The following is a 24,595-nucleotide window of genomic DNA, read 5'->3' as shown; positions in this document are numbered from 1 at the left end:
CCCAAGGCATTTTCATGGGCTATGGTGATGAGGGTGAATTTGGCTACAAAGTGTGGTTATCTCAGTCCAAGAAAATTATTTGCAGTCGTAATGTTGTGTTTAATGAGGCAAAATTGTTGAAAGGCTCTTTAACCTCTAATGAAGATCTAAAAAATGTGAAATTTCAGAGTTTATAGCCACCCATAACTTCAAAAAATGAGCCTCAAGGTGCTGTACCACAGGTTGAAACTGATGATTAGCCGATTACTTCTAAGCTAGATGATGATGGACAGCAAATAGAAGCACAAGGAGGTCATGGACAACAAGATAGACTTGTTGATTATGAAAATGCAAGTGCTGGAAATGAAAATGAAGGTGTTGTACAGCATGAACAGCATGCTGAAAATAATATACCTCCTGATGTAGATCCAATTCCTGACAATGTTGATCATTGGATACGCAGATCTACACGCGTAAAAAGGCAACCACATAGGTTTGACCCCTCTTTGCATTATATGATGCTTACAGATGAGGGTGAGCCTCTTACATACAAAGAGGCCAAGTCATGTGAGTTCAACAGTAAGTGGAAGCTAGCTATGCAGGAAGAGATTAAATCTCTATATGCAAATGATACTTGGAATCTTGTGTCATTACCAAAGTGAAGGAAGCCACTTCCAAACAAATGGGTATACAAAGTCAAGACAGTTAATGGGAAACCCAAGTACAAGGCAAGGCTTGTTGCCAAAGGTTATGCACAAAAGAAAGGAATTGACTTCCAAGAGGTCTTCTCACCTGTTGTGAAGATGACCACTTTACATGTGCTTTTTGCTCTTACTGTTGGTTTGGATTTAAAGCTGAATCAAATGGATGTAAAAACAGCTTTCTTGCATGGTGACATTGATGAGGAAATCTACATGAAACAACCCGAGGGCTTTGTAGTTCCTGGAAAAGAACGGATGGTGTGTAAGCTTAAACGCAGCCTGTATAGGCTAAAGCAAGCACCACGGCAATGGTACAAAAAGTTTGATACTTTTATACTATCTCATTACTTTACACGCAATCGTACGAATAATTGCTTGTACATGAAAAATGATATAGATGGTAGCCCCATGATACTTGTTTTATATGTGGATGATATGTTACTAGCTGGGAAAAGAAAGACTAGCTTGGATGCTCTCAAAAATCAGCTGAAATCAGCTTTCTACATGAAAGATTTGGGAAATGCAAAGCATATTTTGGACATGAGGATTCGTAGAGATAGAATGCAAAGATTGTTGTTTTTATCTCAAGAAAAGTACATTGGAAAGGTACTGGACAGGTTTAACATGGCTGAAGCTAAGCCTTTTGGGGTACCCTTACCTCCTTATCTCAAGCTTAGCAAAACCAACAACCCGAAAGATAACGTGGAAGCAAATGCTATAAAGGGAGTTCCTTATGCATCAGTCTGTGGCTCTCTTATGTATGCTATGGTTGCTACTCGCCCAGACATTACTCATGCAGTGGGAGTTGCTAGCGAGTTTATGTCAAATCTTGGCAAAGCACATTGGGAGATTGTCAAGTGCATTATTCGATACCTTAAGGATACACAAACAAAAAGTATTTGCTATGGGCAAGGTGCACTTAGTTTGCAAGGTTATTGTGATGCAAACATGGCAAGTGACTTGGACAGTCGTAGGTCCACCAACGGGTATGTCTTTACAGTTGCTGAAAGGATTGTTTCTTAGTGTTCCAGGTTGCAAAACATTGTTACACTAGAGGCTGTCAAGTGCATTCTTCGATACCTTAAGGATACACAAACAAAAAGTATTTGCTATGGACAGGGTGCACTTAGTTTGTAGGGTTATTGTGATGCAAACATGGCAGGTGACTTGAATACTCGTAGGTCCACCAATGGGTATGTCTTTACAGTAGCTGGTGGGACTGTTTCTTGGTGTTCCAGATTGCAAAACATTGTTGCACTGTGTACCACTGAAGCTGAATACATATCAACTATTGAAGCTTCCAAGGAAGCTATATGGTTGAGCAGACTTGCAAATTATCTCAGCATATCTATGGGTGCTGCAGTTTTGGGATGTGATAGCCAAAGTGCAATGTATCTAGCTAAGAATGCCATGTATCATTCACGCACAAAGCATATAGATATGCGATATCACTTCATCAAACAGATTCTGAAAGATGGTCAAATCACATTGACCAAGATTAAAACACAAGATAACCTTGAAAATGTTCTCACTAAAAGTCTAGGCAGAGCTCAACACAAGCATTGCATTCGACTAGTGGGAATTGGTTGGCTAGCGGTTCATATCGGACCTTTAAGAGGGAGGTGGTTAGGATATAAAGGCCTGGTAACCTCCATGTATATAGTACACACACATTGTACATGTGAACGCACCCTTTACGTGCCCTACGTATAAATACATTTTATTCTGTGTACCAACACATTTTGTTGGTACACTCTTATCTTCTCGTACTTTCACTTTGCTCACACTCACTCTCCAGCCGTCATACTCATACGCTCCTGTTCAAACTCAAACTCTCTAAGCTGTGGCCTTCCAGTCCAACAAAAAGTAGGCTGAAAATGTACGGAAATCAGAATAATACATGGACTTTCATATCAACACTTCTAAAGTACTGCTCGCATATTGAAGTCAAAATGCTGAGGAGCATTTACAAACTTGAGCTTCAAAAGGCCAATAACAAGTCTAGGGTGTGTCACAACAATGGGAGTCAGGTTCTGTAATTTAAGCAGCTTTAGCAATGAACCAGACCACATAATTTGACTTAAGCGCGTCACTGGAGAAGCTGAGAGAACAAAATTGGAAGGCAAAAACCACCAAATATTTAATCAAGAAAATGAAACCCATCTCCCTAAATGCGCCTATCATGAGAATGGCACACATAAACATCAAACACGTTATTAAAACAATAACGACTAGTTGACATATGTTACCATGGTCATAAGCAGCAGTCGTGTAGATTTGGGAAGAGAACAGTGCTTTCATAGAAGCACGAGTCATTTTGTTCCTAAGAACTTGTAAACCCTTTCGTTAGTAAACTTCTTAATCCATGCAAGCAAACAAGGGACCTGCTTCTGAAGTTGGCAATTAGACATGAATTGAGGCATGCACATCTTGAAGTGTCACAAGGCGTAAGGATGAGGCTCTTTCTCTTAAGAAACTAGTAGGTGAAAACCAAAAGGTCTGTCCTAGAACAGGGATTACAATGTGAACATAAGAATTCGTTGAAAATAAGCATACAGAGCACTGCTGAGTACTCCTTTTATCAAACTCCAGTGTGAAAAAGACCCATGTTACCTAGTCTCTCATCTGACTTAATAGATGAGATACAACTGCCAACCAGATTGCCCAAGACAACATTAGCCTGAACTTTTGGACGACACAAATGCATTATTTAAAAGAAGCATCTGGTAATGCCAAACACAATGAAATGATAGACATGGATAGCTTATCTTACCAAAAGTTTCGCTTAGCTTCAAAAGACGATATCCCTTATCAAAACTGTCTGTTCAAACAGAGTAGTAGCAATGAAGAACTCAATGATGTCTATCAAGCTTTTTACAGCAATGGAATGGTCAAAAATTCTTACAATTTCGGCCAAGGAACGTTTGAGACAGATGAAATGGGCACAGAAGTATACTCACCCCATTATTCAAGTATTGACCCTGGAAGAAAAAACCCCTTCCTTCCCTCATTTCTGGGGACTAATACAGCAGCACAGGCTTCCATTTTGGGTACTTATTACAAATCCGGAATGTGACTGTACCCATTCCCAACATGCATAATTTCATTCAGTGGATCAGCAGGGCATCTGGCTTACACTCAGCTTCTTTAAAAACGTAACCAATAAGTACGACGGCGGAACCAATTATAGTCTGGCAGATTCTGGGTTGGCCCCATGGTAGCAATAGCCAATTCCTGCAGTAACAGAAGTCAGTATTACCAAAAACACACAATACAGGTGGACTTTATTTTATAGCTAAATCACCTTGTCATAAATGAAACGGTCAGCAACCCTCTTGACTGTGGCTGCATCGACTGCATCTATTCTTGCAAACAATTCAGGAAGAGGTATTCTGCGCCCATATGTGAGCAACTGCTTGCACAAATAAACAATATCAATCACCCACGACACAAACCTCAAAACCCATGCAGCTCTACAAGATTCCACTTAACCTGACGCCCAATGTCTTCTGCAACTGCACTTGTACCATCCAAATGCAATAGTAAGCCCGCTTTTAACTGTGAAAACGAGCAGATGCATCAGGAAATAAGCACAGAAACTTTAAGACTTTCTGGAAAGGTAACAGGCCACCCAGGTTTGCAATTGCTTTCACTCAAACAATTTCGAGATGTGTGTGTGTGTATGTGTGTGTGTGTGTGTGTGTGTGTGTGTGTGTGTGAGAGAGAGAGAGAGTGCTCGTGCTATGCTCATGAGGCATGATTTATCAACATATTTAGATGATCTCTGGAATCTGGAAAAGGAAAATCTACCTTGAGCAGACGTAACTGGTTCAATGAGTGTTGAAACAGACAAATCGAAAGAATACACAAAAAATCTAGCCATGACTGGTTCAAGAAGAATTAGATCAAACTGCAAACCTTCCAAATGGTCAACACTGGAGGAGGGAAAGTGTAGTGCTTGAACTTCCAAATGCAACACACAAAAGAGAACAACCACATGCCTGGCATACTCATCATGAAACATGATTTAAAACACTGGACCTAACAAACAGTAACAACATCTTCCAATCCATTGTATGCGTGAATTGACACAGTAAAGTTGCTTCCTCAGCATAGTAAACATTAAAACAACACAACCAAGACAATAGTTGAGATAGATATTCACCACAGATCTGAAGAAGCTAACATGCAAACAAAATACATTAAGAATAATGAACAAGAAGACATTGCTCCCCCCCCCCCCCCCCCAAAAAAAAAAAACAAAAAGATCACCTGATTTCTAGCCCGAGCTACATCCTCTTCAGCTACTCTGTAAATCAGTCTTCCAATTTCATGCATGATAGCCCATGAGAGGTCATCCAGTGTGTCTGGCTGGAAACATCCGAAGAGTCAGATTCAATCAGATAATCATTCAATGACAAATTATTAAACCACCTTGAAACGAATAGAAAAATGAAAGACCACTCAAATACAACAATAAACTACTGATGTAATATCTATGCTCCTGACATTTTGAAGTGGTGGTAAAAGTTGGAGCATAAGGATCATATAATAATAATGCCAAAGCGCAAGGCAATGTCCAGTAGAGGTTCTACCTGTGCACTATGTACAGTATTTTTAAGTCCGAATATATGGTCGTGAAATGAGCCCAAGCCACATGCATTAAGCGTCTTAAAGGCCTCTTAACAATTTCAGTGTGTTTATAAAGAAGCTGCAGAAAAATATTCTGGCAGGAAAAAGATGGTAGCACTTCCTAATGAGAGCAATGGCAGCTGATGACATTCCCTAGCTGTGGGGGAGTCTCATGCCATAGAGGCTTTTCATCTGAAACACACCTGATAATAACCAGTCTGCCAGTCAAATGCTCATGCAAATGGTTAAACAAGTCATAAGGGGATGGCAACTTTAATTGTAACTTTACATGGTCAACACTAGTAATTGACACAATTTAGTCAGAAATTATCTCATGTAAATGGTTAATCAAGTCATCAACCCTAGAAAAAGAGACATGACCCATCTGTAATTACTGATTTGTCTTATAGAACAGCCTCGCTTATCCTACAAAAAGACTATGTTTATTCATCCTTCAACAAAACTACCTTTCTTATTATTCTTGAGTTAAAAGTGGTCTTTCATTTGAATAAGGGATAACTATGCACAAACGAAATATCCTCATCCAACGTTCTGCTTTATACTGTTTCAAGCCTTACATATAAGGTAAGTTGCCACAAAAAACCAAGAAAAAATAGTGGCATCATTCATCTGTTAATCTTGGACAATTGAGGGTACACCTCAAGGAAGCATCTTCAGCAATCAAGATACCAATCATGCTTACACTTGTGCTAGACCCTTGTTGGATGGGCTATTCACCACATCAATCTTCATATTAAGAGATTGAGTTCACAAAGGGAGGGCAAGCAGTTAAACCTTATTAACAACCTTGTAGCTGTTAACTAGCATGTTAGGCTGCCCAATGAGTGATGCAAAGTCACAATGGTGACAAATAAACACCTAAGTGATAACAGTGCCAAAAACTAGACTTTATTGTTGGCCATTGAGTTGAGCAACTTTTACAAGAAGGCCTTAGAACAGCTTATGTATACATAGCCTTATAGCAAGACATGGAAGTTGAAGCTCGTAAGAAAGACCAAGTGAAACCGGCCTTCCTTCCGTGGATGGGTGGTAAATCCATGATTACAACTTAATTACAGCAGCAAACAATAAATACAAATTTACCTACTGATCTTGGACAATGCACACCCAATTGGCCCCAAAATTGACGCCCCTTTCGATATTTCTTTAGCTTTATTGAAGAAGAAGTTGATTTACAATGAGATTCTCCCAATGCCCTTCACAATCCAAACTCCCCTTGCTATCCAAAGTGACTAACAAGTCTTCAATCTGATTTGCCCCTTGATTCAGGCACTTACTTAGCCTTCACCCACTTCATAGACAATGAAAATGCCCCAAATTCAATGGCCGACTAGTCCTCCAACTAAATTTAGCTGAATTTCACCTTTAGCCCTGAAAAATCCAAGTCTTGGAGCTTTCAATTTCTGGCATGATTCCCGATGCTACTACCAAACCCTAATTTCTACCGTAAATTAGGGTTTACAATAAAGAAATTTGCAATTTCTCAACCTCCAAGGGTCCAAATGCTGAGATCTTCGAAGCAAGGCATTTTTCCTCTTATTCAACATTTTACCAGCCTGTATGGGCAAGTTTGCTAAGTGGCAGCCTTCCCAAATGGTTTTTCCAACATTATCTATCATTAAATCTTAATTTTCAGCCTTTAATTACTGAAAATTAATCTAATAATTATTTTGGTCCCCAAAAAAATAATCTGACTGACCAATAATTAAATTGGTTGGGCATCTTCCACTCTCAAATCTCTTTGTGCCATCTTTGACCATTAGATCAGCATTAGGTACCATTAAACGCCACCTCTCTAGTGTCACCAACTGACACTTATGGCCAAATGAATGACCTAGGCCAACAATTGACACTAGATACCACCAAGTATCTATGCAACATAACTTATAGCAACTTTTATCTTTGACATCCCCTGATTTTCTCGAATCTAGGGCTCGTAAATTTACTCTAATCCCACTTGCATCTCACATGTGCAACACTCACTTAATCAGGTGATTAAAAATTAATCCACATATTAAGTGAGGTTTCCAAAATATATGTCCTCATGACACCAAGATTCTTCCACTAAAGACCTTAAGAAGGTTGTGTCAAAGGAGGGAGATCATACACATACAAACTTGCCACAAGGTCTAACTATAATGAAGGAATCGGACTGCTAATCATTCCCTAAATGGTATCTTTTCCCCCAACTGAAACTTGGCCATTCTCACCAACTAGTTGCCTTCATTGGAAGGCAACTCCATCCAACCACATTTCAAGAGCGTCAATGGTGATGCTAACAAGGGGAGCTAAGCCAAAGAAGATGGATGCAAGGGAGATGGACCTCAAGGATGATGAGTACTTCCTATTCATATATTCCCAAAAAATGTGTCAAGAGCACTTGGCTCTAATACTATGTGAAGCTCTAAGCTCTTCACATTATGCAAGGGCATGAGGCTTAAGAGATCAATTAGCAAAAGCAAGCTCAAACAAAACACGAAAGAATAATGGAATAAATAAACAAGTAAGGTGTAAACTAATGATGCTTAAGGAGTAGAGAAGTCATTTACTATGTAGCTAGAGCAAACGTGAAGGCTTGCTAGAGAGGCAAAAGCACACTTTTGCAAGCCTCTATCACTCAAGATTAAGTTTTCGAGAAATCTATGACACCATGAATTGGTAGGGATGAGCCTATCATACTCCAGCGAATCCCGAAAGGCCAATCAACACTAAGGTATCAAAGTTGCATGTAAAACCAACCTGATACCATAAACATGTGAACATATTCTACACCCGAGCATGATGGACATTGCATTGACAATGTTGGATGTTGACAAGACCTTGAAAATAGTGCATTTTCCAAGGTTACATGTGAAACTTTAATAATTGTTAAGGCTAATAGGAAATTTTAAAATCATGCCAAAGTTTGAACAGAGCAACTTAAATCTAAATTTCAATAATCTTTTTGGAACTTTGGGCAAGGCCACTATTATTTAACTAAAGAAAAAAAATGGTTGTTTATGCATGACTATTTGAAAAAAACTTGCCAATTTCCTCCATCTCTCTCATTCTCACATACAAAGCTTGTGACACCTACCTATGGCAGGTCTCATTTTTAAGTATTTGAAAATCAGATTGAGGATTTGAAGGCAATAGAAGGTCAAGGAAAGTAGTATCATGTGCATTCTTAGTAGCATCCTGATCAACAAGAGGCTAGCACTCCTTCTTAAGCATCATGTTGGCTAGTTAGAGCATAACAAGGTTAAATTTCTTCCTTCCTCTCTTTCCCACACAACATTCTTGTTGAATTCATGCTATATTGGACTGCATGTAGTATGGACCTACTTGGATGTGTGAGTACAAAACTTTTGGAATCAATCGCAATGCACCAACAGTGAAAGATTTAACACCAAGGCAATGTGATAGACAAGTGTGCAAGCTATGTGCAAGGATACGGCAAAAGGAACAAGGTACAATAAACTGAAAATTTCACCTTAATATTGAGTTACATTGAAAGTTTTGCCCAAGCTAGCTATGTGGTACAAGGATTGGACAAAAAGAACAAAGTGCAAGGTAAAACTTTCATTAAATTAAAAGAGTCACCTTAGAATTGAGTCACATTGAAAGTTTTGCCCAATAGGCAACTCATGTATGGCAATTAAGTCATTAAACAAGCCCTAAGCTTAAGTTTGGTCCAAAGAGCATCTCACTTATGTTAGACGATCAAGTAATTAATTAGCCCTTAATCAAACATGTGATCCAATTAAGAAATAGTTGGTTGGTTATTCATTTGGAAACTTGATCTCAGTTATTTGGGGCGCTCTCTCTCTCTCTCATGAGGATATGTATTTTTGAAACCTCACTTAACATGTAGATGAATTTTTAATCACGTGATTAAGTAAATGTTGCACATGTGTGGTGCAACTGGGGTTAAAGTAAATTTACGAACCCAGGACTCGAATAAATCACGGAATATCAAAGGCAAAAGTTGCTATAAGTTATGCCGCATAAGTACTTGGTAGTATCTGGTGCCAATTGTTGGCCTAGGTCATCCATTTGGCCATAAGTGTCAGTTGGTGACACTAGAGAAGTGGCACTTAATGGTACCTAACGCCAATTTGATAGTCAACGATGACACAGAGACACTCGAGAATGAAAGTTGCCTAGCCAATTTAATTATTGGCCAACCATATTATTTTTTAGAGCACCGAAATAATTATTAGATTCGTTTTCAATATTTTAAGGCTGAATATTAATATTTAATTATGAAAAATGCTGAAAAAACCATTCGGAAAGGTTGCCACTTGTGAAAAATGTCCATGTAAGACTGAAAAACGTCTTTAGAGACTGAAGAGAGGCATTTCTATAAATTCAGCCTGCAAGGGAGAGGGAGAGGCTACTGGTCTAATTTGCACCCATTCGAGGACCTTCTGAGGCAGCCAAGGGCAAAAGAAGATCAATCAACAGCAAGAGACAATATCTACAGGCTGTTGAGGCAAGTTAGCAGCAATAAATGACTGATTTTCTTCAGTTCTTTGCATGTACATGCTGTTGTGGTAGGGCAGCAACTGCACTTGACTAATTTTATGTCATTCTTCACGACAAAACTCTGAATTTTCTCTCTCTACAACTTTCCCTCTCATCTCCCAGTCATTTCACAGCCTTGCTTTGAAGATCTCAATATTTGGATCCTTGGAGGCTACGAAATTTCAGATTTCTCTGTTGTAAACCCTAATATGCAGCAGAAATTAGGGTTTAGCAGTAGCCTCGAGAATCGTACCAAAAATTGGAAGCTCCAAGACTTGGATTGAACAGGACTGAAGCTGTTTTTAACCTATTCAAGTGGAGGGACCAGCAAATAATTGAATTTGGGGCATTTTCCATCTCCATCAAAGCATGTGAAGGCTAATCGAGTGCCCGAATGAAAGGGCAAAACAGATTGAAGACTTGCTGGTCAATTTAGACCACAAGGGGAGTTGAAACACCGAAAGGAATTGGGAGAATCCCATTATAAATCAACTTTTTTTTTAATAAAGCTAAAGAAATACCGAAAGGGGCGCCAATTTTGGGGCCAATCGAGTGTGCACTCTCCAAGATCAGTAGGTAAATTTGTATTTTCAAATTTGCATTTATTGTTTGCTGCTGTAATTAAGTTGTAATCAGGGATTTACCACCCTATCCAAGGAGAAAGGCTGGTTTCACTCACTCTCTCTCTCTCTCTCTCTCTCTCTCTCTCTCTCTCTCATTTTCGAATAGCCTAAGTTTGGAGAGCTAAAGTAGCAAAAGGAGATGCATGCCTACTAGTTTATCGCAATGGCAGTAAGGGTGGTGTGTTTTTGCAACCATCCCAAGGTGCTAGACAACCGAGAATCAATTTCTTTCTTATATCTCTATCTCTATCTCTATCTCTCTCTCTCTCTCTCTGTGTGTGTGTGTGTGTGTGTGTGTGTGTGTGTGTGTGTGTGTGTGTGTGTGTGAAAGCTTTGTTTTACAACAAATCAAAATTAGGATTTATTGTTTAGTAGATCAATGGCTAGGGTTTGCAAAAATTGATCATTTTGGATATAGAATTGGTTGTTGAAGACATTACAACCAAAACCTCCAATTCTATCCCTGTTTTGGATTACCAAATCATTGAAAATTCAAGGTAAACTTTTGTCCAACCAAATCTGGAATAAATACATTATTCTAATACTTTATTCGTGGAGTTGTACTAGAGAGAAATAAATAGCCTAGTAATTTTATATTAACAAGTAAGAACTCTTAAAATTAGGCTATTTTAAAAACTGTAAAATCAGGCTATTTTTTCATTCCTTAACACAAGCCCACCTTTGCACAAGTCACTAGAGCTCAAACCAAGAAAACAAGATGAAAGCAATGGTGAGATGCGAGCTAGAAGCTACACACTACAAGAGGGTTGAGGAGAGCACACGAGTTTTGTGGATACAATGAAAGCTGATACCTCTATTCTTTATTATCTCCAATTATGTATGGCGGTACGATCTATACTTACACAAGGGATGCTCCCTTGGCTATTGGCCATTGGTCTTTACTCAAACAACCTTCCACTCAAGGGCCAATGCACCTTTTTGGAAATATAAGAACAAAGACACTATATTACCCGACGTCCATCAACACGCTGCAATGTGCAAAGCACTCAAAGGGTAAAACACTTCGTAAGAAAATCTACAAGATTATGATACATAGGAATCTTGACAACTCAATGCGTTTGTCCTCAAGCACATACTTGACGAAGTGATACTTCACCTCTTAATATGCTTTGTCTTTGAAAGAAAGTCGTGGTTTCATACCAATATTTGAATAGCACTCTGACCGTCACAATGCAATCTACGTCTCTCTTCTGCAATTACCAAGTCTCCCACAAGATGAGTAAGCCATGTAGCTCCCTTCCAAGCCTCAATGGCTACAATATACTTTGTCTCAATGATAAATAAATTGTACATGATTGCAAACAAGACCCAAGAGATTGCACCGCCTATAAAAGTGAAGCTAAAACCTGTAGTAGACATCCTAGAGTACTCCCTACAAAATTAGCATCTACATATCCAAGAATAGATGCATCCTTCCTTCCAAAGCATATGCACATAGATCTAGTCTCATCATTCAAGTATCTCATACTCTTTGTTGCCTGCCAATGCTTCTTGTCATGGTTTGCCATATACCTGCTAACAAGTCCACTATATACGCAATGTCTAAACATGTAGCAACCAAGGTATACATCAAGCTACCAACTACACACATAAAGAACCTTGGCCATTTTAACCTTCTCCTTGTATAACTTGGGGTTGTTCTCCTAGCTAACTTTCAAATATAGAGGCAATGGAACAGTAATAGCCTTTCCCCTCTTATATTAAAATACTCAAATATATTTTCAATGTATTCCTTCTAAGACAAATAGAGTAACTTTTTATCTCAATCTCGCATAATACACATGCCAAGAATGTGACTAGCATTTCTCAAATCTTTTATATCAAAGGTTTCATACAACCTTTTCTTTAAACTACCATATCGATAACAAACTTCCCAACAATCGACATATCATCCACATAAAGAATCAAGATCATAAGGCTACCATCCCTAGCCTTCCTAGTTATAGCAATCAGTCTCACTTCTAGTATAGACCTAAGACCACATAAAGGTATGAACTTAATGATATCATTACTTGGGAGCTTGTTTCATACCATGTAAGCTCTCATGGCATTCCCCACGAGCTCTAATACCAGTTGAGAGAAAAGCTCTAATACTAGTTGAGAGAAAAGTAACAATGGAATGCAGAATAGAAACTATAGAGTACAAGAGGGTTAAGAGAGAGAAACACACGAGAGTCTTGCGGATGCAATGAATGGTAGTACCCTTATTCTTTGTTATCTTTTCTTATATATGATTGTGCAATGTGTACTTATAGAAGGGATGTCCGCCCCACTATTGTCCATTGGCTTTACCTCTATACACCCGTCATCATCCTACCATTACCAATGGAGCAAGGCATCTTACTTTTAATTCTTTTTCATTTCTATAAGAATCGTGTTATAACCCATATACATGATATTCTCTTTTTTGGTCTCATATGTCATCATGCCCTTTAAACCCCTCTCTTCTTCTCCTCCCAAGGCATAATGAAGAGATTGTACCAATGGCAAAACTCCCAAACCTTAAAGACATCACTAAATATATCCCACTGTAATCTCAGTATCAAGTGTTTAACAGTCATGCAATAAGACCTATCCAAGTATTTGATCAATAAAATGGTCATCCCAAGGTGAAGGTAACTTCTCAATTGATCTATAGTTTCAAGTACTATTTCCTAGATTCACAGCTAGGTTGATACTATGCCATTGGCCAACTAAGAGCCAACATCATTAAACTTTCAAGCAATGTTTACATTCGTAAAGGAAGCTAAGGAACCCTATATTACAAGACCGTTGACGTAAATTGTAGAGAATCCCTCACTTATAAACTTTATCCTAAGATTGTTCAACACATTCATCTAAGATGTCATCAACTAATACCATCAAACACATCTCATGAGGCCTGGAAGCTTGAGCTTGGTATCACAAGAATGTAAATTTAAAAGTTCATAAAATGTGCAAATGTGACTTGCATATATGAAATATAGATCAATTATTTCACAATGTGAAACCTAAAACCTTAAGATATCAGTTGGTGCCAAATACAAAAGTTACAACAAGTTGTACTTGATAGGTACTAGGTAATACAGTGTCCAAATTGGACTAGATCACTTTATTAACCATAAGTGTTGGTGGTGGCACTACAAAGTTTGCATTAATTAATTGATTAATTAATTTAATTCCAAGGGCTCATGAGAACTCAAGAATACTTGGATGATAAATTGGTCTAGCCAACTTAATCATTGGCCGGTGAGTGTTTTTTAAGCAATAAATTATTCTTAAATTAAATTAACCCTTAAAATTAATATTCTAACAATTAATTTGCTAATGCTGAAAAATGTTGGAATTTGAATTAAGAAGGTTGTTGCTTAGCAAAACTTGCCCATGCAAGTGGATAAAGGCTGGTGGGAGGCTGGGAGAGATAAAAAGAGAGTCATTTTGCAATGGACCAACTACAGAAGAGACTATAGAGCAAATTGCTAACTAATCAAAGGCCATCGCAGCCATCAGGAGAAGTAAGGGAGGCAGGAGACAGCAGCCAAAGCCCCTATAGAAGCAAGCGATTGCAATTTATAGCAGGCGAGCGCATTCTTGGAGCTCCCAAGATGTGTGTGACAGCTCCAAGGCTGTTAGGATAGGACAAAAACAAGTTTTCAGCCCCTCTTTACAAGGACAAGAGGCAATTAGAGAGCGAAGGAGATTCAAGGAATCTTAGTGTTTTCCAACCGGATTGCAATATAAGATAAAGAAATATTGTAAGGAGTGCCAGTTTTGGGGCCAAAAGATTGTCCATTTTCCAATATTAAAATGTAAATTTACCTTTTCAATTTATCTGAATTTTATACTACTTGTAATTAGTGCTTGATTAGGCTATTTACCACCCTTGCCGAGAAGGTCTGGTGCACTTGGTCATTCCCACTAGTCCCAAACTCAAAGTGAGCACAAATGGCTCTACCATTGGGAGGTGACTTAGATGCCACATCTTCTTCTTTAGTTTTGTTGGTTAGCATTTTTTTTTAAATATCATGTTGTCTTGGATGGGTTTTATGCAACCTTTCAAACGATATTCCAAAGCAGAAGACGCTCGATTCTCTGTAAGTAGAGAAAATGCAGTCATTGAAACCCTGGTTCATGCTTGCGCAAAGTTAAACAACACCCTATTGTTTATACAAGTACAATGTGTATAAAGATGTTTGAAACTTCCAATAATGTCCTCAAGGGTCAAAGCCCTAAAATAACTTTGAAATAAAGTACCTTTGCAACTGCGTAGACACCGAATAGCCCTGCATCACTATAATTTGTATTGAAGGCCATCACACTTTCTGCCAGTTCATTGGCTGCAACCTTTTGTGCAAGTTCAGATCTACAAAAGTTGGCAAGCATGCTTAATTAAAAGTCATTAAGCACATCAGACTAGAATTAATTGACAATTGAGAACATTTAGCACATACTTAGCCATTTCAAATAGGGAGTGAGTATTAAAGCTCTTATGACACAAAAAAGAAAACGCAATATCATTTAGTGTTTTTATTTGTGGCTTCCTGATGGAAGAAAATGACCAATATTCCATAATCAAGTACGTAAGGCCTACCAACCAGTCTCAAGTGACGCAAAGTCTAACAACCACAGTCTCAAGCTCTAAACTAAACTGCAACATTCTATGAACATTGCTCTCAATTATTAGACCTCTGACACCAAGTTGATCTAATAGACTGTTCTCGAGGACATCCAACTATAAAGAGTATGGACAGACTACCCCTCATGGTGGTTGCTTTGGACATTTCCTGCAAATTTTTCGATACACGCACATAGAAAATCAAATGCTATGATCTTTCTGAGAGATGCACATGGGAACACAAGCACATCAGACTGCCTGTGCATACAGATACGTCATTTATTTCAGAACAAACAGTTCACATGATTCTTTCTTTGTCAATAAAGCATTGACTGCAGTGTCTGTTCATTCTGCAGATGCAAACACTTAGAAAGTGACCATAAAAGTGCTTACCCCATGTGCTTCCCAGCCCCTGCACCTTTGTGCCAACCACCAAGCATTGTCTGCATTACCATCAGAGCAATTGAGTCTGGGTCAGTCCAAGAAGCTCCCATTACAGCCACCGCTATGTGTGCCAATGGCATGTCATCATCCCTGATACGCACCTGCATCAAAACCCCCAAATGATGGTCCTTTTCTTCATGGTCAACAAGCAAGGGTGCAATTTCTTAGAAAAAAATATCACTAGCCAATTTAGACCTCTGAGCCTGTGAAAATAGCTGGGTCCTTTTCAATCAACTGTGCAGCTGTAGTGGGGTTGGTAGGAAGATCCTTGAACAGCTTGGAGGCAAGCTCCACCACATCCTTGTGGTCAACTCCACCGGCAGCAGCTAGAACCTGCAGCATCAAGCTTCTCCACAATGTAGCATCGTATCGCTATCAAATAAATCAAAAACAACATGTACTGAACAATGTATCCAGACAATAACTCACAAGATCTAGAAACAACTCACCATCCGAGGTGCCGTATAATGGGTAGATATGTACTGGGCCAAGTGATCCCTGGTAATTGATTTTATATTGTCCGGAGGGCCAAGGATTGTTCGTCCCAAAGGACTGTGCTGGAAGGCTGTAGCATGTAAATGATCAAAGATCACTTCTTCTGGCTGACCTTCCACCTGTCATACTTCAATGGTTAGTCACCATGCTGTCAAAAGCTTTGTTCTAGTAAATCCATCACCACAATCACATAACAAAACAAAATGGTCTGGAATATACTCTCTTCAAAATTTGCTGTTTTTCTAAACATGAGAGTGACAGAGCGCTTCCTCTGGAAAAACAATCATTGATCCAGAAGGCATGGTCAAAACTTTGCCGTTAGAGAAATAAGAAGATAATGCCCCTGCCTATGTTTCAAGAACATCTCCCAGAATGTGTTCTTAACCTCATTATGGACACTCCAAAGTTTCGTTTATAGCTGATTAAAGAACCTGCTTTGAATGCATTGACGTTCCTTAACAGACTGAACAAGTTGCTAGACTAAAGCTGTGACCTTTTAAAAACACCACAAATACCTCTTCCATTTCCCGGAGGATGACACTTCGCTCACGCTCAATCCTGTCTGGTGAGAACTCAGAGTTCTGCAAGATGTCAGCCAGCACATCTGCAGCAAAGGGGACATCGTTCCGCATGACTTTGGCGTAATAGGTGGTCTGCTCGCGCGATGTGTATGCATTCAGGTGCCCGCCAATGTTCTCGATCCCTTCCTCCAACTGTCGCATAGTGCGCTTCTTGGTGCCCTTGAAGATCATGTGCTCAAGGAAGTGAGCAGTGCCGTTCGAGGAGTGTGTCTCGAAGCGGCTGCCAGCGTCGATCCAGACGCCGATGGAGGCGGTTTGGCAGGCGAGGTTGGACTCGGTGGCGACACGGAGGCCGTTGGGGAGGACGGTGACCCTGGTCTGGGGTACGGACAGGACAGGGGTGTGGTCCACGACGGAGGCGACAGGGGAGTTGTAGCGGCAGAAGCGGTAATCGGCCACGTCGAGGGCCTGCGATGCGGAGGAGAAGGGGCGCAGGAGCCAACGCGGCCGCGAGCTTCGTCGTAGCCCTAGGGCAGCCATCGCCATGGCCATGATGCACAGACAGAATCACAGACACAGAAGACAAGCTTGTGTTTTGATTTTCTAACAGGAACGACGGGAAGGCAAAGGTAATGCAAGCGTATTTACACCCTTTTTTTGTTGTTATTGTTGTTTTCCTTCTTGTTCTGTTTAATCCCCGTGTTTGTACTTTTGTGCTTAGGCCTTTTTTTTGCCATTTGTAGCTACAATCTGTGAGAAGCTCCGATTGAGCACCTTCAGGCTACCCCACTCAAGGCATCCTATGGAAACAAGTCGAGACTCCACACCGCTAACGCCGCTAAGCATCTAACATGGGGAGCAGATGGACAGCTAAGTTGCCAATAGGCAACTAAATGCCTCAATAAGCAACCAACTACCTTATAGTACTACAAAGGTTGCTCGCCATGAGACAAGGGGGGGCAGGGGGTAAACACATGGATAGCTAAGCAGCCAATAGGTAGCTAGATTTATAGGGAGAGAAGCATCTCATGGAATCTCCTTGCCATGAACTTTAGTGTTCATGTGCTCTCTTGTCGTTTGGCATTTGCCCTAAATTTCATATGTTTGCAACTAATAAGGCCAGGTAACAAATAGAGTAGCCAAGTGGCTCTATTCTCACCATGGCTCTAACAAGATCAAAGCTTTATCCAAATGCTTTGTTGCAACATGTGGGGCCAATTCTTTACTTGCCTTGAATCTTGTTTCATGTGCCCCAATGCTCGATAGGCATCAAATAATCAAATTTACTGTTGGGTTAGCTACCTATTAACCATATGCTCAAGATAAGAGAGTCTTCACACATAAATTGCAAACAATAGCCTCCATTATTTGTTCCCTTTAGGAGAGTTGGGACATGGAATGAGATTCATGACAAGATATATGATTGTGCCACATCCCAAGACCTTCTTTGTGCTCTTAAGTGTGAAGTATTCCCAACTATAGAGCATTGCCATGTATGAAGTTCAAACTATGCAAGTTTGTAATGTTCTCTTGAGTTTAAGTCACTAACAAACACATAGAGCTACATGATGCAACATGAACATTGTGTCAAAATGTATAGTTATGCCATGTAGGAAGCCCCTCTCAATAATCTTGAGAGTGAAATGCTCCCAATTGTGAACTGCTATCATTTGCAAACTTCAATTTAACCAAGTGTGTTTGCAAAATTCTTTTTAGTATAAGAATATAAGCAGTGATCCAACAGCAATAAGGAGCAAGAGGAAGCTCATAGCTCTACCATTCAAGATAACAAAAGAGAAGATACAAAAGTTGAGTACACAACCACAAAATGGACTAGAATAAGGTGTGTACTAGCACGAGAGAAAATATCTCTTGAGGGAAAAGAACTCAAGTATGCTCGCACATTACTACCATAGGATATGCCACAAATCTCCCCCCAAGTGTCATGATGTTGGTGTGTGAAAATGCTTAACCATGGACATGTCACTACATGCAGACAAACTATACAAGTAGTGTAAATGTCAGAAAACAAAGGCAAATTTGAATCAAGTTAGAACTTGGTTTATTACCAAGTTTGCAGTGAGGCAAACTCCCGAGAGTCTATGGAAATCTTTGGAAAGAATGTTTCGGAAAGAGAACGAGAAAGTGTCTAAATTTGCTAATAGATTTGAAGAGAGATGGATAGAGGTTACACACGATATGGAGTGAACTTTGGTCATGTTGTTGAAAAATGATAAATTTGTTTCTTTGCTCGAACTTGAAATTAGAGGAAATATATTGGTAAAAGACCCTCACTCATTTGAGAATGCAATTAAAATATCTAAGGAAAAGTAGAGGAATTTGCAAATAAGGTTAAAATAGTTAAGAAGTATTCCTACAATTCAAATGCCCAACATGGTTGATACTATTTCAAGAAATGCAAGACAACAAGAAATAAATATTCCCAAGGTATAAAAATGGTAAACAACAAGGTTATAGCAAACCTAGTGATGATGTAATTCAATAATCACAAGAGTAGTTTGCAAATCTCAATTTAAACATGAATATATTGCAAGCTAGGTGACCTCCATGTGAATGAGATGTAGATGACCTCCAAGGAACATGTGGGAGAACTTTGAATGGTTCAACTATACGAAAAGAGGACATATTTTTCCCAATTGTCCATATCCAAGAAGAACAAGAGGGAAGATTATCCCATGTTGCAACGGGATGCTAGGCCAGATATCAAACAACAGCACGAACAATGATAACCTAAAGTTGCAAGGCAATAATTGCAAAGAAGACATGATGAAGGGCCATTTGGTGTGAATCTAATTGAAACCAACATGTCTGATAATGGGGAAAATGCAAATATTCTAGTGAATAAGAGAGCTAGAGAGAAGGATATTAAAACTAAAGCTTAAGAAACAACTATTGAGAAATGACAAATGATGTATGCTCCAAGAAGAGATGTCCTAAATCCCACATACATAGTGAGGAGAATGGAGAAAGATCAGAGACTACATAATGATATACTTGGTTCACTTTTCAATGCAATGTCATAGTAGTTTTGTCCTTCAATCAAGTGTCCGTGTCATTGTCAAACACATGAGATTGTGTTTATGAGCCCAAGTCTCAATCTTAGAATCTAATTCACTTGTGTGACAGTTGATATTGTCTATGTCTATGAGTCATGTCTACATCTTTCATCCTCCATAGCTCATGCTCATGCCATGTTCTAGATCCACATCTTCTAACATGGTATTAGAGCTTAGTTGAGCATGGCACAGCTCCTTACACTACTTCTCTAGTATCTCTTCACCTCTGGTCATCTCTGTCTAGCCCAGCTCAGGACTCCATTTTTCAACTTCACCTTCATCTTGATCTTTTGTCTGCCATAGCCAGCCTGCACCCACCTCTGTTTGAGCACTTAGATATCTCAAACTAGAGCATATCTCTTCATGCTCTCTTCAAGAAAGTTGTTCCGCAGCTTGAGGGGCTATATCTCTGGCTATCTGATGATGTATTGCACCATATCTCTGGCTATAAGCTGTTAATGTAGTTCTATAAGCTTAACATAAAAAACAACACTTCAATGGCTATGCATATTAACAAATTCAAAAGTCTTAAAACTCAACTTGCCACTCTAAAGAAAACAATTGATGATGATGAAGCCATTGTTGTACTCCTTGCTAGTGTAAACTAGGATCCTTATGAAAATATTGTCTCTACTCTTGGCAATGTACCTAATTTGTCACAGAAAGATATTGAGCATTCTCTTCTTGATGAAGAGAATAAACAAAAGAACAAGAATGCAAAAGATAGTATCCCATTATCTAGGGAAAATCTCTTATACACCAAAGGAGCTGCTAGAGCAAAAGACCAAGGCCGAGGATTCAACTCTAACAACAAAGATTGGATGACATGTCAATATTGTGTTAAGTCTGGCCATATAGCCAGTGAATGTTTTCACCATAAAAGATCACAACATGTACAGAATGGTAACCATCAGAATCAATTCATGAATGAAAGAGAAGAAGAAGAAGATGCTTCCGCCATTAACAACAACTCTAACATATTATTTTAAAGAATTTATCTTTCCCATATTGGATTTTTGTTTCCCTTAGTGGACTTTCATTGTAAAATAAAACCCTAGCCAAATATGTCAAGTTTCAAGCTTTAACTTGACTAGGCTGCCTACTATGAGCTAGTAATCTCCCAGGCCATGTCATCATGTGGGGGGGGGGGGGGGGGGGGTGCAAAAGCCAGCAAGTGTAGGAACTCATCATTTGAGGGGTGTTGTTGAGAAATGACAAATGATGTATGCTCTAGGAAGAGATGTCATGAATCCCGCATGCATAGTGAGGAGAGTGGAGAAAGGTCGGAGATTATATAATGATATACTTGGTTCACTTTTCAATGCAATGTCATAGTACTTTTGTCCTTCAATCAAGTGTGCATGTCATTGTCAAACACAAAAGACCATGTTTATGAGTCCAAGTCTCAATCTTGGCACTTAATTCACTTGTGTGATAGTTGATCTTGTCTGTGTATGAGGCATGTCTACATCTTCCATCCTCCATAGCTCATGCCATGCTCTAGATCCATGTCTTCTGACAACAAGAAGTCAATAGCTAAAAAGTAGATTGGAACCTAATCAAACATGCCATGTATCATCCATCATGGATCTCACTATTCTTAGATTCTAGAGTGTGCAAGCTTGCTAGTATTAATTGTACTCTATGAGAAGCATGATAGCATATGACTAGCTACATCTTCATAGCATGCAATTATTTAACCCTTAGACAAAATAATCCTATAAGAGTTAAGCTAGGTTGGTGCAGTTGCAAGTTACTAATATGAACACACATACTATTAGCCTCTTGATAATTTGATTGTGCAAGGTTGTTCATGTATTCCATTATCAAAATGTTTAGGTAAATATGCAATTTGACCACAAGTTGAGACCAGAATCTTATACTCATGCCAAGCATACACAAGAGCTTGGTGATATACCCCCACAAACATATTTTGTATGCTCATAGGCATATTAAAATATATAGTTTATAGCATGTTATAAAATTAAGTATTCGTGTATAACAATTTTGGTAGGTACATATATTCTTTTAAAGAAAAAGCTATTCACTTGATTTGGATTCATAGCCTAAACCTATAGTGCTACTATAAGTAAACCAATGTTTCATTAAGAACTAACTAGCTAAGATTACAATGGCATTATTTGAAACTTGGGAGCTTAATTGATTATGGTTTGAGATTGGATGGGTTTTTTTAGAATATTATCTTATGAAGTCAGTATTAAAACTATTTCTCTTACTACCTTATCTAAATATGAGTAATTCCTCTATCTTCTTTGTTGGTGATCTTTTTTACTTGTTTATTAATGTAACAAGCCCATCTTAAGTATGAGGTAATATTGTCCTAAGAAAACACAAGTTGTGTTAAGCACTCTTGCAATGTAAAGTTGTGCATACCTTTAGCATAATCCTATAACTTTAAGGAAGAGTATATGCCATTTTCCTAAGAAAAGGTTTCATATGTTTTCACTCTTTTAAGGTAAGGTGTAATTGCCTCAATGTTTTAGATACCTCCTAAGGTGGCCTACATTATTCAGAAGCACTCCACAATACCTTAGCTACCTGATTGAATCATTTTGAGTCGTAAAAGAGACCATGAGATGAGGAGACCACTGATGACACCAAGTCCCCCACTCTCACTTCTACCCTCACTAGTCTAGACAGCACCTCCTTTATGACCACTCCCCTTCATGCCAACTTGTCCTAGTAACTCATGTTGATTCCACCAGAGTTCAAGTGGGAGATGGCCCACTGATCATTGAGTTTCATCAATGGGTTCTTGACCATGTAGCAATATCAGTAGTAGGACCTTGTGGCCCAAGTGGATTGCCTCAACTAGGCCAATATACCACCCTCTCCGAGCAACTGTGGCAAAAGGATGCTCCTCTCTGGGAGCATTGCCAAACACTAAAGGCATGGCAACATGTGTAATTGACCTTTACCAATGATGACAAGAACAAAGCATAGTGGCTCAAGAAGGAGAACATTTTCCTCCAAGCCCGCACGATTGGAGTAGAGAACCTAGATGGTGTGACCCTGCTCTCCCTAGAGGTCATTGATGAACTCCAGTGCGACTACAAACCAGAGTGGCTCAATAGATGGGAGAAGCTTCAATAAGAACTCCAAGCCACCATGACCGACTCCTGCTCCTAGCTTTTTCCTCTCCTTGACCTTATTTTACTTTTAGCAGTGTAGATTTGAAAACTTTTGTTAATAGAGATTCTTAGCTTTTGTCTTAGGAGTTGATAGAGGCCGACCACCCAATCCACCTAACATAGATCAATGCCCCCATTGATGATCTCTTGCTAATCATATTAGTTGGGAAGTGTAAGGTTTGAAAACCAACTTGTACACAATCTCAAGCATGGTTGCAATTGGGTAAGACTCTTTTTTTGGTACTAAAGATGAAGATGCAAATAAGTTTATTGAAAAATTGGAATGGATGACCTACAAGGATCGCAAAGACATTGATGCTAAGGATGCAAATAAGTGTATCAAAAAAGTGGAATGGATGGCCTACAAGGATCACCAAGACATTAATGTTAATAAGCTGTGAATGATTGACATATTGGCCGAAGGTTTTGCAAGATTGTGGTGGGATTCGCTAAATGAGGAAACAAAGGCAATTTTGAATCAAGTTAGAACTGGGTTTATTACCAAGTTTGTAGTGAGGCAAACTCTCGAGAGTCTATGGAAATCTTTGGAAAGAATGTTTCAAGAAGAGAATGAGGAAGTGTCTAAATTTGCTACTAGATTTGAAGAGAGATGGATAGAGGGTACATAGGATATGGAGCAAACTCCCGTCATGTTCTTGAACAATGATAAATTTGTTTCTTTGCTCAAACTTGAAAACGGAGAAAAGATATTGGTAAAAGACCCTCGCTCATTTGAGGATGTAGTTAAAATAACTAAGAAAAGTTAGAGGAAGCTGCAAATAAGGTTAGAATAGTTAAGAAGTATTCCTGCAATTGCAGTTCAAATGCCCAACATGGTTAATATTGCTGTAAGAAATGTAAGACAACAAGTTGTAAATCTTCCCAAGGTATTTGAAAGACCTAAAAATGGTATACAAGAAGGTTATAGAAAACCTAGTGATGATGTAATTTGGAAATTGTAGGAGCAATTGGAAAATCTGAATTTAAACATGAATATGTTGCAAGCTAAGCAACCTCCGCTGTTACGAACATGATATAGAGGACCTCCAAGGAGCAGGTGGAAGAACTTTGAATGCTTCAACTACACGAAAAGAGGACATATTTCCCATAATTATCCATATTCAAGAAGAACAAGGGGAAGATGTATCCTATGCTACAATGGAATGCTAGGCAATATGTCAAACATCATCACAAACAATGATAACCTAAAGCTGCTATGCAATAATTGCAAAGAGGATATGATGAGGGCCCATCTAGTATGAATCTAATTAAAACTAGCATGCTTGATGGTGGGTAAAATGTAGATATTCTAGCTAACAAGAGAGCTATAGAGAAAGATATTAAAATCGAAGCTCAAGAAACAACAATAATTAAGAAAGGAAAACAAGTTGTAGATGAGCTAGAAACTAGCAAGAAGGTTAGACAAAGAAGGAAGATTCAAACGGGAGATTTTGCCACAAGAGTTAATCATGTTCCTTACAACCTACTCAAGGATCTTAAAAGTAAAAAGGATGATGTTACATATGGACAATTGCTACAAATGAATTCATCCTTGAGAAGACAATGGCATGGGCTAGTTAGTATCAAAAAAAGGAAGGACCATAGCTAAACATGTGGGAGTTGTATGCTTATCAAATGTAAAAGATATTATTCCTATTATGGATTCATGGATATATGGAATTCCAAGTTGAATTGAGTTTATGTAGATGGTGGTGCACAAGTATGTGTGATCTTTGAAGAGACAATGTTGCAAATGCATCTTAAAATGACAAGAAAGTCAATGTTTGAGGTTAAAATGACTAACAATTCAAAGGTAAAGTGTTTGCGAG

The 24,595-nt window shown here is 38.9% G+C and overlaps 1 protein-coding gene across 1 annotated transcript; it reads right to left on the bottom strand.

The window, feature by feature from the left end:
- Nucleotides 1–3,449: 3,449 nt before the first annotated feature.
- Nucleotides 3,450–17,200, bottom strand: LOC148011253 (putative mitochondrial-processing peptidase subunit beta, mitochondrial). Its single transcript, XM_087670479.1, has 9 exons — nt 16,532–17,200; nt 15,971–16,135; nt 15,717–15,854; nt 15,471–15,622; nt 14,717–14,825; nt 4,953–5,051; nt 4,173–4,238; nt 3,985–4,092; nt 3,450–3,914 (listed from the first exon to the last, which is right to left on the bottom strand). Exons 1-9 carry the CDS (start codon nt 17,087–17,089, stop codon nt 3,828–3,830), a joined length of 1,482 nt encoding a protein of 493 aa, XP_087526605.1. The 5' UTR covers nt 17,090–17,200; the 3' UTR covers nt 3,450–3,827.
- Nucleotides 17,201–24,595: the final 7,395 nt, after the last annotated feature.

This window comes from Lygodium microphyllum, chromosome 28 (genome assembly GCF_053477565.2).
Source record: "Lygodium microphyllum isolate KBCC chromosome 28, Lygodium_microphyllum_v1.1.10, whole genome shotgun sequence".
NCBI lineage: Eukaryota > Viridiplantae > Streptophyta > Polypodiopsida > Schizaeales > Lygodiaceae > Lygodium > Lygodium microphyllum.
Note: the sequence above shows the minus strand (reverse complement) of the source record. Positions and strands in the feature narration are given on the sequence as shown.

Coding starts and splice junctions, on each gene's coding strand:
- LOC148011253 (XM_087670479.1), bottom strand. CDS start 17,089: ATGGCCATGGCGATGGCTGCCCTAGGGCTACGACGAAGCTCGCGGCCG. Junction 4,239..4,952: donor TAGCTCGGGCTAGAAATCAG/GTGATCTTTTTG, acceptor TCGTTTTCACAG/TTAAAAGCGGGCTTACTATT. Junction 3,915..3,984: donor ACCGTTTCATTTATGACAAG/GTGATTTAGCTA, acceptor CTGTTACTGCAG/GAATTGGCTATTGCTACCAT.